This window comes from Acinonyx jubatus, chromosome E4 (genome assembly GCF_027475565.1).
Source record: "Acinonyx jubatus isolate Ajub_Pintada_27869175 chromosome E4, VMU_Ajub_asm_v1.0, whole genome shotgun sequence".
In the NCBI taxonomy this organism is placed as follows: Eukaryota; Metazoa; Chordata; class Mammalia; order Carnivora; family Felidae; genus Acinonyx; species Acinonyx jubatus.
The window spans coordinates 24,368,307-24,386,314 of record NC_069395.1 but is presented as its reverse complement, the minus strand read 5'-3'; the positions used below and the strand labels follow the sequence as shown (position 1 = coordinate 24,386,314).

General features: G+C 50.5%; 1 protein-coding gene across 2 annotated transcripts in view; it reads left to right on the top strand.

Moving 5' to 3' along the window:
* The window catches only part of RASSF5 (Ras association domain family member 5), a 71,697-nt gene that overhangs the window by 16,460 nt on the left and 37,229 nt on the right, over positions 1 to 18,008 (top strand). For both annotated transcript variants that reach the window (XM_027074924.2, XM_015069902.3), the window contains exon 2: positions 7,465 to 7,586. In XM_027074924.2, the coding sequence (XP_026930725.1) occupies positions 7,465 to 7,586 (122 nt within the window). The remainder of the gene's footprint in view (positions 1 to 7,464; positions 7,587 to 18,008) is intronic.

Genomic DNA, 18,008 nt, shown 5'->3' with positions numbered 1-18,008 from the left:
CCGGCACCCAGTGTCAGCCAGGCTCTCGGGGGACGAGTCAGGGGAGAAGCTAGGCTCGGGGCATGAACAGCTGATACATGAGGCCCAAGGACCAAGGTCCCAGAAAGACTCTTAGAATCCCCTTTGGTGCCTGAGCAACTGGGCAGGACCTTTTGCCTTTCCCTTCAGTACAAAAGTGTCGCTCAAAAGTGCACATCAACCCCACCCAGCCCTGCCACGCATCTAACCCATCCGGTCACTTTGGGGGAGGGTGGAGACCAAGATCTTGGGGTGGCCTCCCGCCCTCAGTTCAACTGCATCCCAACCTTACCTCCTGAGCACTTTCCCTCCTCAGCATGCCTGACCTGGGGGAGCCTGCTGCCATATAGCCTGCCCACCCCAGCCCTCTATTTCACATGGGAACTGAACATCTGCTCCAGGCTTGAGCGTGTCCAGGCACACCCCTCTTGGCTCTTGCCACAGCGACATCTGCCTCAGTGCGCCCAGCTGCCCACCTCACTTGTCCGTGGGAGTGACCCATAATCTCTGACCTGAGACATGGGCCTGGCTTCCAGGTCGCTCCTCTCCACTATATCGACCCTTCCTGCTAGCTTCCTGGCTTGCTTTCCGGCACATTCTATGGGCTGTGTGTGTGTGTGTGTGTGTGTGTGTGTGTGTATTGGATTGGGGTTGTACAGTGGAGGGGGGGCAGTTGTGTGTCTCCAGGCCATCCAGGCTGGGGGTGGGGAGGGAGTGCTGAGCGCCATCAGGGGTGGCCTGTCCTCTGAAACAAGGGACTGGAAGTATATGGTCTCAACAAGCCAGGGGTTCGAGGGACTTCCTGGAAACATACAGATGCAGATGTCCTAAGCTGGCTGCCTGACCCTCGGAGTGGGGAGTTTCCATTCCTTTGCTCCACCCTCGCTAGGAGTGTAGCCAGGAGTATGAAAAAATGTATAGATCGTGTTGATCTTGGCAATTGCCACGACCTCCAGACTTGACAAATCACAGTCTCTCTACCTTCCTGCCCTCCAATACACCCCTCTCCCCACCGCCATCATGTCCCTGCCCTGCTCCTCTGGGCCCATCAAAGGAAGGGCAGGAGGGAGGCTGGAGCAGGTGGGAGGAACTTCTTGGAAAGTTGCCTGACTCTTACCACTGTAATACCTTGGAAGAAGACCCCAAAACGGAGAGGTTTTCTTGGCTGGCATCACATGCTGAAGCAGGGTACCCAGACTCCGGAATCCCATAGTGTTGAAAATGACAGCTATCATTTACTGAGCACCTACTATGGTACCAGGCAATACTGGATGCTTTACATACGTTCTCTTTGATGTTGGCAACAAATCTGCTGGCAAGGGAGATACTGCTAGCTCCATTTTGCAGATGAGGAAGTTGAGGCTAAATAAATCCCATATTTTACTGAGGTTAAGCAAATTGTCCAGGCACATCATAGTCAATTGGAAGCAGAGCTTGGGTTCAGACCCTGATCTGAGTAACTCTGGAGGCCAGACTCCGTTCATTCCCTAGCTCCTGATTAAGTGCTCCGTCCCCTGCACCTGTTCGCAAAGACCTCTGTCATACACGGCAAGCAGTGTCCTTAAGGCACCTGTGCTCTAAGGATTTCTGATTTACTGCTGCTGAGTGGATGCACTTTGGTGCCTCTGTGAGGCAGCTGGTGCTGGGAGCCCGGTGTCCATTGTGCTTGCTTTCCTGCCATCGTCATCTGTCCATGTGATGAGGTGGTTGGCTCCGCTGTGGTGTCATGGAGAGCAGAGGTACCGAGGCTGGGCCTCTTTGAGTGGGGGAGGCCGAGAGCCCACTGCTCGTGGAGCTTGACTGTGGCTGATGAACGAGCCTCTCTGGTGACGCTGCCCGGGGATCTCAGCACAAGAACTGCTGTTGCCCAAATAGTTGAGTCTCCCAGCTGTGGCATCCCGGAGATAAAGGGGCCGTGTTTGAAGAGCCGGTCCAGGGCAGGCAGACAGGATGGGTGGGGTTCAGAGCTCCCAGGCTGAGTGGCTGGGGCTGGAACAGTGAACTGGTACTTCCCAGGACCAGGTGGAGACCTCAGGGAGGGGTGCTGTGGCCATTACCTGCTGGGGCAGAGGGAAAAAGCACTCCTGCTCAAATCCCTTTGACTGACACTATTTTATGGGTTTGGAGCACACTACTGGGAGTGGCTCCCAGTGCAAGAATGGGGGACGCTTGAAGGGTCCTGAGAAGGTCTGAGAAGGGACCCCCGCCACTGAGGACTGTCCCCACGGACTTGCTCTGGAGGGCCAGGACAACCCTTACTTCTGTTTTTTAAAAACTTATGTTAACACTGTGTTTTTCCAATGCACTTTTGTTTGTTTTGTTTTTTCAGATTTCTCTGTAGTGCCTCAGAACAAAATTATTTTAAAACTAAAAGCTACTTGTGTGCTTGCTTTGAAATGACTAGCTGGGGGAAGGTTGGTGAAACTGTAGATCATCCGCCAGGAGCTGAGTGGGGTAAGGAGTCTGCCTGGCAAGGCAGTGCCGGGGGGTGGGGGTGGGATGTTGGCTGAGGTCCCCCTGCCCCCATGCAGTGCTCTGCACCAAGAACCCCACTGAATCCTCATGGACGCCCTAGGAGCTCATTCCCGTTTTATGCTTGACGAGATTAATGCTCAGAGAAGTGCAGTAACTTATCTAAGGTCATGGAGCTGGCTGAGTGTGACTGAAGACCAGGCCTACCTCAAAGTCCATTCTCTGGCCATCACACCGCAGTACAGGCCAGGTCCCTGAAGGCGGAAAGGGGGAGGGAGAAAAGTTTGTTCGGAGGCTGACCTTCTCCAAGAAGGCCTGGGGTACCCAGAGAATGGGTGTGGGGCTCCTAGATTCATAGGCTGTCATGCTTTCCCCTTGGGCCTCAGAAGTGGCTGTGGTCATTCAGGGCAAGAAGCTGGTCTTCGCTGACCTGGGAGTGACCCCGAGGGAGGCCTGTGGGCCCACTGCAAACCAGGCTCTGTACCCTGGGTGCCAGCCTCCGCCCTCACCCCAGGCCTTAGCCTCAGGGGCAGTTAAGTAGAGAGCTCCACATTATCTCAGCGTCTTACGTGCAACTCTGGGGTGAGAGGGCAAAGAGTTCCTTATCAGCCTTGCAGCCTTCCGAACTCAAATAAATTTCAGTTTTAAGCCACTAGTTCAAGGTACTTTATTACAACAACTGGGAAACTAACGCAGTCTGGGTGCTGAGGGTGGGTCCTAGGAACCTTCTCTCCGTCCTGGCTCAGGGGTCCCTCCTTGGAGAAGGACCCCTCTTATGATTTGTCTCCATCATTTCTCCTTACAGTCACATCCTCTGTTTCCAGAAGCGCCTCTTCCAGGACCTGGAGGCACATTTATTTTCCTCAAACTATCCCCAAGAATGCGGCCAGGGGTTATAGCTGGAAGGGAAGGATGGAGACCGGAAGGGATGATAATTCTCTTTTATAGATGACAGTACTAAGGTCAAGAAATACCAGTTCTTGGGGCGCCTATGTGGCTCAGTCAGTTAAGCGTCCGCCTCCTGATTTTGGCTCAGGTCATGATCTCACGGCCGTGAGATTAAGCCCCGCATGGGGCTCTGCACAGAGCGTAGAGCCTGCTTAAGCTTCTCTCTCTCTCCATCTGTCCTTCTCCCCTGCTCGCTCTCTCTCTCTCTCTCTCTCTCTCTCCCTCTCTCCCTCTCTCTGCCCTTGCCCCGCTCTTGCATGCTCTATCTCAAAAAAATAAAAATAAAATAAAGATGCAAGAAATGCTGTTCTCTCTAAGATACTTCTGTTAGAACCGAGGAATGTCGCTCCCTAATCTTTGCTGCCTCTTGTCGGGAGATTCTTGTCCTATCCTCTTTTTGATGTCAGAGCTCCCTGCCTCCTCTTGGCCCTTGTGATGTGGAAATATGAGTCGTCTGGAATCTGATCCATTCTTCAAGGTCCCCAGAGCCTCCCTCACCAAGAAACCTTCCCAACTGCTGTGGCTGGCAGGGGTCTCTGTCCTCTGAACAGGTTTCCTGGATCTGTGCTGTCTTCCTCATTAGTTATCTCTTCACACATGGGTCCTGTCTGCCCAGGTAGCCTGACTCCCCCAGAAGTCTTGTCTTATTCATCGTTATCCTCGGGTGTGGGGAGGTCTGTGCTCAAGACATTAGAGGTGTTACCACAGATGGTGGTTCTGGCTGTTCAGGGAAGCTTGGGCCGTTCCTGGGGGCCTCTGTGTCCCTGTGTTACCCAAGGTCTCTCTCCCTTTCCGTGTCCAGATTGAGCGCCAGTTGAAGGCTGTGGAGGGCAATGAATACCAAGGAGATGGCTTAGCAGTACTCGCGATGAGCTGTCTCGAGGGAAAGATGGCTCGTGGGGGTTAACCACTGGGTCCCAGTGGAACATGCCTCTGCCTTTGGAATCCCATGGATCTTCCCACTCAGAGCACATCAGGCCCGCAGGCTGCTGGCTGTGGCTTGTGGGGCTTGCTTCCGCGTTTGGAGAAGGGCGTGGGGGCTCTGACTTCATCTCTGCTGGCCGAAAAGACCTGCGCTTAGCATTTCCAGGGGGCCTGGAAGTATCAAGATGTGTTTCAGTGGTTTTGCTACAGTCTGTGATTACACGGTCTGATGGAACAAAGTCATCGGTGCTCAAATGTGCTTTTTATAAAATCCCCAAATATTCTCCCTGGAGTCTTCTGTCCCCTAGCTGTATCCAGCTCAGCGTCAGGACTGTAAAAGAAAATCTTTCTGAGGTTTGGTGCTGTTTTCAGGGTGTGTGTGTGTGTGTGTGTGTGTGAGAGAGAGAGAGAGAGAGAGGGAGAGAGAAACAGAGCAGAGACAGAGCACAGAGAGAGAGAGAGAGAGAGAGAGAGAGAGAGAAACAGAGCAGAGACAGAGCACAGAGAGAGAGAGAGAGAAGGACATGATGCACGGGTGGACATACAAAGCCTGAGTCAACGGTACCAGGAGTTCAAAGAAGAGATTGGAAGACATCCTCCTGCCTTACGACGCTTTCCCATTTGTGAGTTGGTGGCAGCTCTTGTTTGCTGTCGAGTTGGGAGAACTTCTAGTCTTTTCTTCTCTTCCTTGTTTCCACTTCTTGGCAGCCCCGGAGCATTCTTCATCGCTTAGAGCGCTGCCAGAAGCTGTACAGGTGTGTTCCCGGAGCAGAGTCTTGGAACAATGCTTCTCTGTGTGGACTCTGGCCTCGGTGCTGCCTTATCAAGGCCCCGGCATTTCTGGGCACTGTGGGCAGGGGAGACTTGGCCTGCATATCCCCCTGTGCCCTTCACCCCACTAAGAGTGAGGCCATCCCTGTGTGGGGCAGAGATCTCCTACTGGGGGGCCCAGAAACACATGTGGGCACTTGGAAGTGTAGGGTTCATACCTCAGACAATGGCTTCACCATTCTGTCTCCAGGTGAGGGGATGGCTTGTAAGGAGGAGAGTCGGGAAGGCCTGGACAAGGGCAGGGTCTGAAGGAGGGGATATTGGTGGCATTCGGGCATGAGGGGGATAAGCAAGAGAGCTTCTAAACGCTATTCCAGAATGGTGGCTGAGAGCTTGAGACCACTGATTGAGTCAGATGGTCTCAGGGTTCCAGAATCTCTGTGTGTCCCCACATTTCTGAGAATGCTCCCCTGCAGACATTAGTGGCAAAACCTGTGTCAGGTGCTCATCTTTGGGGGTGTAAAGGAAGAGGGCATCTGCGGAGAGTGGAAGTCTCACTCCAAAACCCCCAAAAGAGTGGGAGAAGAACAGACTCACCCTGGGCCCAAGATGGGGGATGCCTGGGTAGCTCAGTAGGTTAAGCATCCAATTACACACTTGATATTGGCTCAGGTCATGATCTCATGGGTTCATGAGTTCAAGCCCCACATTGAGCTCTGTGCTAACAGTGTGGATCCTGCTTGGGATTCTCTCCCCCCCGCCCCCCGCTCTTCTGCCCCTCACACACACTCTTTCTCTCTCTCAAAATAAATTAATTAATAAAAAAAAAAGAATCCACATGTGCTGGATTTTTGGATCTTGTTACAAATAAGGAAAAGAATGTCAGGAGCCTGAGTTCCTGTCAGCCCAGTCCCCAGATTGTCCAAACAGTGTCCCCCAGTCCCCAGATTGTCCAAACAAGTGCAGGCTATCGTGTCCCCTACCACAGATCCTGTCCAGATCAGCCTATCCCCACACACCTGGCCTCGCATTCAGGAAGTCAGCCTTCTCAAGAGAGACTCTGCACCCTGCCTGGGCTGGGTCTTCGGGCCGAGCTGTGGCACCTCCGGGACAGGTGACCCCAGCTGGCCCAGAAGCTGTGTGCAGGAACCGCACCTCAAACCTGACCAAATCTGGGCATTTCGCCTGCTGATGGACTTGCGTGGGTTTCTTTACTTCACTGCCATCCTCTGTGGTGCTCTCCTTCCCTTGCCTGGCCTCCTGCTGAAGAGGCTGCAGAGCCCCGCCCACCCGGGGAAGTGCTGGCAGCACTGGCCCTGCTGCTGAGCCGTGTGTCACTGGGCAAACTCACTTCACCTCTCTGAACCTCAGTCTCCCCACTGCTAAAGTAGTTCTGTACAACCCTGGAGATTTAGTCCTGCTTCCATGGAAATGAACATTGTCTATGAAATGTATGCTTTCCCAGGGCGCCTGGGGGGCTCAGCTGGTTGAGCGTCTGACTTCGGCTCAGGTCACGATCTCAAGGTTTGTGAGTTGGAGCCCCGCGTTGGGCTTTGTGCTGACAGCTCAGAACCAGGACCCTGTTTCAGATTCTGTGTCTCCCTCTCTCTCTGTGCCTCCCCCGCTCGTGCTCTGTCTCTCTCTCTCTCAGAAATAAATAAAACATTAAAAAAAAAAAAAAGAAACATATGCTTTCCCATGAAGCACCTGATTTGGGATGTTGTCTGTGGGCCTTTTAAGCTGGGTTAGAGAAGCCGCCTCCGCATTTCTGGTTGGGGCAGGGTCAGAGACAGGTAACAGTCCTTCCTGTTGAGGATAACGCCTTTGTCCCTGGAGGCACTTTTAATTTGTTAAGACCTGTTCTCCCATATGACTATGAACTTCCTTGTGCACCAGGCAGGGAAGCTATTACCTGTATCCTACAGGCTGGCAAAATGAGGCCCGGAAAAGTGAAGTCTTTCTCCAGGGATCTGTGACCCCTGGTGATTGATGTCAATCAGTAGAAAGAGCACCAGCCTGAAGTCAGATGACTTGACCTTGAGAAAGTCACTAAGGTCCCTAGATCCCAATTTCCTGTCTGTAAAGTGGCAATAATAATGATTGCAAGGTCACACAAAATAACGGTGGTGAGAACAGTTTGCAAACGCGTAAAACACGCATTACCCGTCACCAGCCATTCCCTGTGGCACCGAGGTGTCCTCCCACGCTCCACTTCTCTCCTTCACGGTTTTCCTTCCTGGAGCGAAACGCCATCTCCCAGGGTATTTCTCCGGGTGGAAGTGGATAGAATCCTGCCTGACTCCTAATCCCCTGGTGCTTCTTTCCCTCCAGACTGTAAATTCACCTGCCACCCGGAGTGCCGCCATCTGATCCAGCTGGACTGCAGTCAGCAGGGAGGCCCATCCCAGGACAGACCCTCTCCAGAAAGCACCCTCACTCCAGTCTTCAGCCAGGTAGGCAGCAAAGCTCAGGGACCGGGCTGGGAACAGCTTCCTCTGGTGTCCTAGACTCCACTTTCTTTGCCCGGGAGCTCTGGTCAGCAGGAGGTGGCATGAATACCGCACGCGTGCTGGATGTTGGGGTCTCCTCCTGGCCAGACACACCCCTTTCCAAGGGCCTGGGATGATGGAACAGGAACAGTGACACAGAGAACTGTGTAGACACTCAGAAGTGCTCTTCAGTGCTCTCCAAGCACAGAGCCTGCTTTGGCCGAGGGCTTCAAGCTAGAGGTGTGGGTATAGATGAGGGCAGGAAGGAGAGAAGGCTCCTGAAGGTCCTTTGAAGCCTCATAGCCCTGGGGCAGTGGGGATTTTGGGGCTGAGGCTCCTCCAGGATATCATCCTCCCTGTGGTCAGCCTGCTAACCTAGATATAACTTTAGAAGGGCTGGGCGGATATTCTTGCTTTGTGTTCAAGAACCAGGAAATCGATGTCCAAAGCAGCCTCTGGTTCATGGGTTTAGCCAATGCTCTTGAGTCAGGATGCATCCAAACTTTGATGTCTAGGATTTGGAATGGAGACAGGACAAGATTTTTTGGTTCTTGCATTGAACGAGCCCTCATTGAGTATCCATTGTGTGCCAAGCACTGGTGAGAGTGGGGATAATAAATAGTGCTTCACAGTGCTTGTCCCCAGAGACCTTACATTCTGGCAGGGGACACAGAATACAACCCAAGAGTATGTACTGTGATGCATGTTGCAATAAAAGAAGCACGAATCAAGTGTTTTGAGAATGCAAAGCAATTGTTTCTGTTGGGAGATATCAGGGACGTTTGATCTGATCCTTAATGTATGAGTTGCTGGTCAAGGAAGTATGGAGTGTTCCCAGATATCGTTCATCTATTCATTTAAGAAATAGGTTTTTAGGGTTGACCATGTGCCAGGCCCAGGAATGCCAAGGACTTAGTGATGAAGCAAACAGACACGGTGCCTGCCCTCCCTGTGCTTGTGGTAGAGGAGGGGAGTGAGATTTCAAACAAATAAGCCCAGGGTGCTGTGAGAGACAACACAGGTGCCGAATGACTGGTTACTTCCTGGAGAGAACACTAGTGGCCCCGGGGGAATCCCAAGTGGGCCCCAGCTCCTGAGACTAGCCATCCACAGGCATTTTCTGGCCATGATTAGTCACCTGATCTGCCTGTGGGTGTTACCAGCCTTCCTGCTGTTCCCCCACCCCTTCTCTCCCATTGGGAAAGCATTGCTAGAAAGCAAACATGATGTATGTTTCTATAAGAACGAGACCAAATGGGTTCTAAGGTACATGTTTACAAAAATTCTGTACATCCTCCACACATTTTGGAATAGGAACTGTTTCTAGTGCGGCCTGAATGTAACCAGGCCTTGATGCCCCACGAGGGGTGAGGAGGAAGGAGGGGCGAGTCAGACCTCCAAAACCCTGCCAAATGATGCAGAATTTTGCCTAAGGTTTTCCTTATGAGATGGAGGAGGGGGGTTACAGAGCACACCCTGCAGCAGCATTTCCTAGAAATGGCAGTTTCTGGAGATATTTTTGGTTGTCCCAGCTGGGGTGATGCTACTGGCATCTAGGGGGAGAAGCCAGGGATGCTGCTAAACACCCTACATTACACAAGACAGGCCCCCACAGCAAAGAATTATCTGGCCCAGGGGAGGTCTAGAAACCCTTCCCTGGAACAGTTTAGCTAGCTCCCAAGTGTGGTGGGCAGGCCCTGGAGTTCGCTGTGTATCTTGTCTCCCCCTCAGGGCGTCAACAGCAAACAGGGGCTTCCAAGTCTGAGTTTTCGGAAGCAGAGTGGCCCCCTCTTTCCTCTGCTGGAAAGAGGAGTCAACCTCAGAACCATGTGGCAAACTGCATCAAGGCTGAGTCTAGACTCATCCACCAATGTCTAGAATACATCCGCCAGTAAAATAGAGAAGGAGCCGCACAGAACCACACAGAAGGGTCCAAGGGTCCCCCGTGGGTGCTGAACGGCCCCCCAGCCAGCAAACAGTCTGGAGTGGGGTTTGCTCCCGGCCAGCTGGGTCGGCTGTTATGTTTGCCTTGGACAGGCCCGACTGCATGCTTCAGCACAGCCAGGGCAGGACCTAGCCTTCTATCAATAAAACCTGGGCCCTGCTCCAGGCTCGCTCCCCTTTTCTAAAAGGCTTGTTTATGCTGATTTCCGCCTTGGCTTGATTTTCAGTTAAATACCAGCATGGAGCTTTCTTTCACCTTGACGTGGTCACCTGGGCAGAGCTAGCTTCATGTGCCAGTGCCGTCTTCCTGGGAGGCTTTGTTGTGGCCTGGTCTGAGCTCAGCTAGTTTGGGGGCATATGGCTGCTGGGAGGTCTCAGCTTGGTGGCATTTCTCCTTGCAACTCTTTAAGGAAAAGAAAATTATCGATTTCCTTCTGTCTGGAAGGAACCACTGTGAGTTAACATTTTTACATTTTCTTCCTGTATATTCATCCATTTTTCAAAACATGGTTGGGATCATCCTGTAGACAAGTATCTGGCCTCCACCTTTGAAAAGCAGTAATCCCAAGGTTCTGGCTGTCTTCTGTCTGCCATGCCAGAGGCAGACAGGGAGGGAGGAAGAGGGGTAGGTGTGTGAGGGGGCAGAGATGGACTCAGAACCCCCAGCTGCAAACTTAACAGGCCCTGTGAGTTGTGCTTGACTCTCCCAAGTGGAGAAATGGAGGAAAGGTGCCCACCTGTTCTTTCTCCACCACAAACCTAGTACTTTTATTTTATTTTTGAGAGACAAAGACAGAGCTCGAACAGGGGAGGCATAGAGAGAGAGGGAGACACAGAATCCGAAACAGGCCCTAGGCTCTCAGCTGTCAGCACAGAGCCAGACACGGGCTCAAACTCATGAATCATGAGATCATGACCTGAGCCAAAGTTGGACGCTTAACCGACTGAGCCACCCAGGTGCCCCTATTATTATTTTTTTTTTTTTTGAGAGACTGGGTGCAAGCAGGGGAGGTTCAGAAGGAGAGGCAGAGAGAGTTTCAAGCAGGCTGTGCGCTCAGCACTGAGTCAGATGTGAGGCTCCATCCCACGACCATGAGATCATACCCTGAGCTAAAATCAAGAGTCAGACGTTCAATGGACTGAACCACCCAAGTGCCCCAAAACTAGTGTTTTAGAATCTCTCCTTGGAGATCTCTGACGTCTGTGATATGTGACTTTTTCCCTGGGCACTTCTTGTTGACCTAGCGAATCCCCTTCATGTCCACCCCAGGTCCCTTCTTCAGTTTCACCCTGATTCCCAGAGAACATGGCTGGCATTGGCCAAAGACCACAAGAAATTGCCAGCATGGCTGCAGTTCCTTTACTAGGCCCTGATTACTTTATGCTTCAGGTGGTCTTTATTCCTAGATGTCACTCTGTGATGAAAAAAACCCCAAAAAACCCTCAGGGACGCCCCGGTGCCCTCGCAATGGAGCTCGAGTTTGCCAGTTTGGTCCAGGCCTTTCATTGCCTTTGCGGAAGCAGACCCCGAGGGTGGAAGTTCTTGCCCCAACTGTTGATTCTCATCATAACCCACTGTAGCCCAGGGGACGCCTCGCAGCTCTGCCTCCGTGGCCTTCTGGTGCCACTTGTGTTGGTGCATGGAATGCGCAGGTGACAAGCAAAACCATAAGCGATCTTCCTTCCACTCAGGTCACTCACAGCCGGGCACTGAAGCTGTTTACACCTGCTGCTCCCAGGGTCCTTCCCCTCCCCCTGCCCTTTCGGGAGCTAGGAGCCAGGAGCACCCAGAAACCAGCCTCCCGCTCCTGGCTGCACACAGCCCGGCCTGGCCCTCACTCAGGCACTTTCCACACGTGGGAGTCTGGCCATCCCCATGTTCCTCCTGTGCTACGATTTCCTTAATATTTCTCTTTAAATACGTTCATTTTATCAAACTTAAATAAAACGTGTGTTCAAGGAAAATTTAAAAATCCTTGAACCACTGGTTTGATGTCCTGAGGATTTTTTCCCTGACACATATTCAATTAATTCTTAATCTCTAAAATTGAAAGAACAACGTGTTTCCAAGGACTGCCTTAGATTCCTTCCACACGTATTTACTGAGCCAGGCACTGCTCTAAAATCCTTTTAGGTGCCGTCAGTGGGAAATGCTGCCTACAGAAGCTAGTCTCTTAGGTCATCCAGTGAGTGCTTCGATTACCAGTGCACTGGGTCTGGCCCCTGCCTAAGGGAGGCTGTGACCGTGGAGAGAACCTGGGCAGCTGGGAAGAAAATTCCAGCCATCTGAGCCAGTGCTAAGGCACTCAGCCAAAGGAGAGATGGGAGGTGGGAGCGCCTGGGCAGCTCAGTCGGTTAAGCGTTTGACTCTTGATCTCGGCTCAGGTCATGATCTTACGGTTCATGAGTTCAAGCCCCACATCAGGCTGACGGTGGAGCCTGCTTGGGATTCTCTCTTTCCCCCTCTCACTGCCCCTCCCTCCCTCTCTCTCTGAAAATAAATAAACTTGAAAAAAAAATTTAAAAGAAACAAAGGAGGGGCGCCTGAGTGGCTCAGTCGGTTAAGCGTCTGACTTCAGCTCAGGTCATGATCTCACAGCTCGTGAATTTGAGCCCCACGTCAGGCTCTGTGATGACAGCTAGGAGCCTGGAGCCTGCTTTGGATTCTGTCTCCCTCTCTCTGCCCCACCCCTGCTTGCTCTCTGTCTCTCAAAACTGAATAAACATTAAAAAAAAAAAAAAGAAACAAAGGAGGAATGGATCCTTATGTACTTACCGTAGGGAATAGTGCAGAGTGGAGGTAAGTCACTCCATGGTCCATACAGGGCAAGCCTATTTGTATTGTGTGTGTGTGTGTGTTAGTGCAGAGCAAGGGCTTGGAGGCTTCCCGGCAATCCATGGGAGAGATTTCACCTTGCGGGGGTGGGGAGTAGGAGTCTCTGTCTCTGTTGCCTCCAATGGCCCTCCTGGATTTTTTATCCCATCATCCCTGTGATGAAAACCTGCAGTGGCTTCCCATGGCTCTCAAAATCAATCCAAATCTGGACAAGCACAGAAATCCTTCGTGGTCTGGCTCTGCCAACTCTCCAAAATACCAGAAAGATGGGCCACGGTCCTGGACATGAAACCGAGACACTATGACTGTGGTCTGGCAGGCACTTTTTGCTATAAGATTGGTGATTGTCCTCTCCCCTGTGGCCCAAGGTATGGCTCCCCTCTGTAGATGGGAAGACCAAGACCCTGTCCCCACTCACCAATGGGACAGATAGATGGCTTCCATAGCTCCAGGGTGGATCAGCCCCACAGGTTGCTGGCTGATACCTTTCTGCCGCACCCTTACCTCCCACCCTCTACTGTCACTCCTTAGCGGGGCCTCTGCTGGAATGGCCTCCCTCAGCCCCTGCAGCCATGCGAGGTGACTCAGCTGGCATGGAAAGCTGAGTTTCCTGGCTCCTGGCCCCATGCTCCCTCCCACAGCAGGCACGCTGCTGTCTGTCTACCCAGGGCTCTGCCTTTCCAGAACGCTGGCCTGCCCCAACCCTGAGCCCAACAGCCACATGCTGAACCCAGAACTACCACACGGGGGAGCCAGCCGCAAGACGGGGAGAGCCTGGGGGCGGGGTCTGTCCCTGCTCAGGCTCCCTAACACACACTGACACACACCTGCACCTTTCTCAGTGGATTCTGGGTCCTAGGTCTCCTCCAAAATGCTGGACAAAGGTTTATCGCATTTAATTGTGACTGATAACAACAGTAGTTAACATTTGTTGAGGTATATCATGTGTTCTTTCTACTTGTTTTATCAGTTATTGAGAGAGAAATACTGAAATATCCAATTATAATTGTGTATTACCCTATTTCTCCTTATGGTTCTATCTTTCTGAATTTTGAAGCTCCATTATTGTGCTTAGACATTTAGGATTAGTATGTTCTCTAGATGAATTGACCCCTTATCATTAAGAAATAACCTTCTTTATCCCTGGTAATATTCTTTGCTCTGAAATCTACTTTGTCCAATAATAATATAGCCACTCCAGCTTTCTTTTGATTACCATGAGCATGATACTTATTAATCCATCCTTTTACTTTTAGGCTATTTGTGTCTTTATAGTTAAAAGTCATTTCCTGTAGACAGCAAATTGTTGGATCTTGTTTTTTTTTTAAATCCAATTGGATAATCTCTGCCCTTTAATTGGGTTATTTAGATCATTTGCATTTAATGTGATTATCGATATAATTAGATTTTAAGTCTATCATGTTTCTATTTTTTCCTATCTGTCCTTTCTGTTCTTTGTTCCTCTTTTTTCCCTGCCTTATTTTGGAAAATTGAATATATTTTATGTTTCCATTTTATTTCATTTGTTGCCAGCCCACCCACATGTGCCAAAGCCAGTCTCCAGCTGTCCTGCTCCACTCTGGCTACATTTGGGACAGCTGCTCCACCCTCCACAGATTTCCTTCAATGCTCTAGAAGCCAGAAGTGTTAGCCAAAGCTGTCAGTGATTCATTTCCACTAGGCAGCTGCCTCTCACAGGAGCCGCCCCAAGGCCTATCTGACCAGCTCAGTCCAACCCATGGGGCTTGTTTCTGATCAGGCAGAGCTGAAAGCCTTCCCAACCAGGAGGCACCTGAGATCCTGGCTCTGAGGAGGGACACAGCTCTAGTACCTATTTCTCTAGAAATCCTTAGGTACTAGAGACATTTCCCTGTGTTCCTCACAGCTCGACCGACTGTGGCTGCCTGAGATGGCCTCTGGGTGGGCCAGGTCAGTCCTGAGTCTCTGAGGAGGCAGCGAGGCCTCTTTCTACGTGTCACAGTGCAGGAGTTGTTTGTGTCTGACCCTGGTGACCACATTGCCCTGGCTAATGGAGGACTGGTCTTGCCTGGAGAGGGGCAGGTGGGGGGCAGGGTTGTTGATCAGAAACACCTTTTGTGATTTTCTAGTCTCATCAAAGGAGGACAACTAGAAGGTAGACTCCCTGTGTCTGACTCGGACCTGACATGAGCTCTTCAGGACCTGTGCCTCTTGGTATCCCTGACTTAACTGTGTCCAGTGTTTTTAAATGCAAGGGCCCTATCAAAGCTGTTAGCCAAGCAACAGAAGTGCTGTGTGGGCTAGAACCCTCGAGACAGTGAATCTCCTGTGAGCCTAACCTAAATGGTATGTAACCACTTACCTTTTATGACAGGAAGTCGCCTGAGGAGAAATAGAGCTCTCTGCTCTGCACGGCTGGTTTAATACTGTAAAATGCTACTCTCAGGATGGAGGATGGCATTCTTAAGATTCAAGCCAGAGAGGGCATCTGGGAAAGGCTGCTTCTGAAAAGCATGGGGAAGGTGTGGGAGGTCTGGTCGTTACTGGTAAATATGTGTCAGGAAGAGGGGAGGACATTAGATTTTGACAGGCAGAGAAAGCAGTAGAACAAACCACAAGAGGGCAGGGAAGCTGCTGGGAGCATGAATCAAACTTTGTGCGGCTGCAATGAGGGATGCTCTATGCTAGCTGGAGATGGGTATGAACTGCCTGCTGGGCATGTGCTGTGAAGGGCCTTGAAGGACCGACTTGGAGGGTGCAGTTTGGAACATTATTGTAGGCAGTGGGGAGTGAGAGTCGTTGGAGGAAGGACAATTGTAATGGAAAATTGTCAGATACAGAGGGTCTGGACTGTAAATCAGATTCTACCATTTACTTGCTCTGTGACTAGGGCAAACTAACCACGCTGAGCCTCAGTTTATTCCTCTGCAAAATACTTCCTCGCAGGGTTGTGCCGATCAAGTGAGAATATGAAATGTATAAGAGCTTGATAACTCTAATATAACTTCTTATTTCATGTTGTTCTACTAGACTGTGCATGGTGACAAGGCAGAGACTATGTTTAATCCAGGCCTGAATCTCAACTCCTGGTCTGGTACTTGCCATGTAGAAGGTACCCAGTAAATATTCCTTTTTCTTTTAAGTTTATTAATTTTTGAGAGAGAGAGAGTGAGAGAGGGAGAGAGAGACAGAGGTGGGGGGAGGGGCAGAGAGAGAGGGGGACAGAGGATCTAAAGCAGGCTCCATGTTGATAGCAGAGAGCCTGACTCGGGGCTCAAACCCACAATGACCTCAGCCAAAGGCTAACGCTTAACCAACTGAGCTACCCAGGCGCCCCTGCCCAGTAAATATTTCTTAAATGAATGGATGAAAGAATCAGCAATTAGAGCTCAACACATAATAATAATTATAGCATAGTAATAATTATAGTACAGTGATAGTACAGTATAGTCTAGTATACTATAGTAATAGTTATTCAATAACTATTAGTTGAAATTTGAATAAAAGGTTTTGTGATAGAACAGTCATGATTAGACCTTCGTATAGAAGGGTGACTTTGGAGACACCTGGGTGGCTCAGTCAGTTAGGTGTCAACTCTTGATTCTGGCTCAGGTTATGATCTCACGGTTCATGGGATCAGGCCCCATGTAGGGGTCTGTGCTGATAGTGCAGAACCCGCTTGGGATTCTCTGTCTCCCTCTCTCTGCCTCACCACTGCTCATGCTTTTTCTTTCCAAAATGTATAAACAATAGGGGCTCCGAGGTGGCTCAGTTCATTAAGTGTCTGGCTTCTGCTTAGGTCATCATTTTGCAGCTCGTGAGTTTGAGCCCTGCATGGGCTCTGTGCAGACAGCTCAGAGCCTGAAGCCTGCTTTGGATTCCGTGTCTCCTTCTCTCTCTGCCCCTCCTCCACTCTCTCTCTCTCTTTGTCTCTCTCTCTCAAGAATAAATAAAAGTTTTAAAAAGTTTATAAATAAATAAATAAATATTAAAAAAAAAAAAAGAACGGTGACCTTGGCGATAAGGGTACGGGAAGCTTGGAGACGGCAGAGATGGAAACAAAGGAAACTACTGGAAGGCTTTGCAATAATCTACATTAATGGTATTCATTGAGCTAGGAAATGTGAAGGAGCAGGTGGAGGGAGAGGCAGGGAATAATAAGCTTAATTTGGGGCCCATCACCAGTGAGGCTCCAAGGGAAGGGCTGGGTATTCCGTGAGCTGTTGCATCTTGCCACCGGGAGCTACCTGGAGGGTGAGAATTCTGAGACACGAGTCTGTGAGGGATAGTTGACACCATTGGCACAGGTGAGACTAAGCTCCCAGGGAGAATACAGGCTTATGGGAGCAGGGGTGGAAGAGAAGACGGTCAGTGGCTGGGCCCTGAGAAACCTCAACAAGCTAAAGGGAAGATGGGGGCAGAGGCGGACTGGGAAAGTAGTTCCTGGCTTGTGATGGGCTATGATTTCGGGCAGGATGGCTATTACGAGAGCAATCACAAGGGTAAACACTTTATACTACTATAGGGTGTCCCAGACCTTGATTCTGAAGTCAGACAAGCCGGGTGGATTTGGCTTCGCCATTAATTAGTATGATTATGTGCAAATTACTTAACCTGCCTGAACCTCCTTTTCCTCTCTGGAAATAGAGATAATAAGTGTAGCTTCCTCATCAGTTTGTTGTAGGGACTAAATGAAATGATGCACATACAGTTAGTGGCACAGTGCCTGCACATACTGGCTAATAATAATCTCAAAATATGTCTCAGGGGTCGGGTGGCAGGTACCTGACCCTGGTTTTAAGTCTCTGAATATGTCGGCAGGTCATAAGGCCCCAGATCTGATCTCTACCCCGACACCCTTCAGTGGGACAGGTGAAGAATCCTGAGGTCCAAAGCTGCTCCAGATGCCATATCAAGCTGGAGTTGAGCTGGGGTAGCATAGAGCTCCTGACTTCCAGTCTTGTGATACAGCTTTTCTGGAACACACAGAGCCACGCAGTGGATCCAATGAGGGGGATCTGGGCACATGCCAGGAGCACATCTGAGAAAGGAAGAAAGCTTAAAATAGTGTCTTTCATCATCTGACACTTTGAGGCAGGAAAGTCACCCATTTTACCATTTCACTTTGGCCTTTCTGAACCCCAGCACGATGCCATGGATTTAAGGCTCCAGAGCCTGCAACCTAAGGTCCAGACCCCTCTTTCTGGGTCCAGAGACAAGAGCAGCCAGTTCCTGTCCTTTGTGTGTTCACCCCAGAGACTTAAAAAGCTACTGCTCAGGCTCTTCCATTCCCCTGCCCCCTTCTCCTCCTCTGGTCAGGTTGTCACTGCTGTTGGTTATTCATAGGGAAGAGGTGCTGACAGGGTCATTAGACACTGAAGGGAATCCAATCTTCGTTTCTAAGGGTCCCTGGAGCTTCAGTCTAGATTTTTCCTCCTGGAGGCTGGCCAATTTATTCTATTATATTTGATCTTTGCAGCTTTCAGAAGAAAGTCCCAGGGTCCTCAACAACACAGTCTCTGTGTTGCTGACTTCTTTATTCATGACTCTCTTCCAGGCCTAGAGTCACTGACAGGTGGAGCAGGGTGGAGAAAGACACTAACTAGGAGGTAGGAGACTTTGAAGGT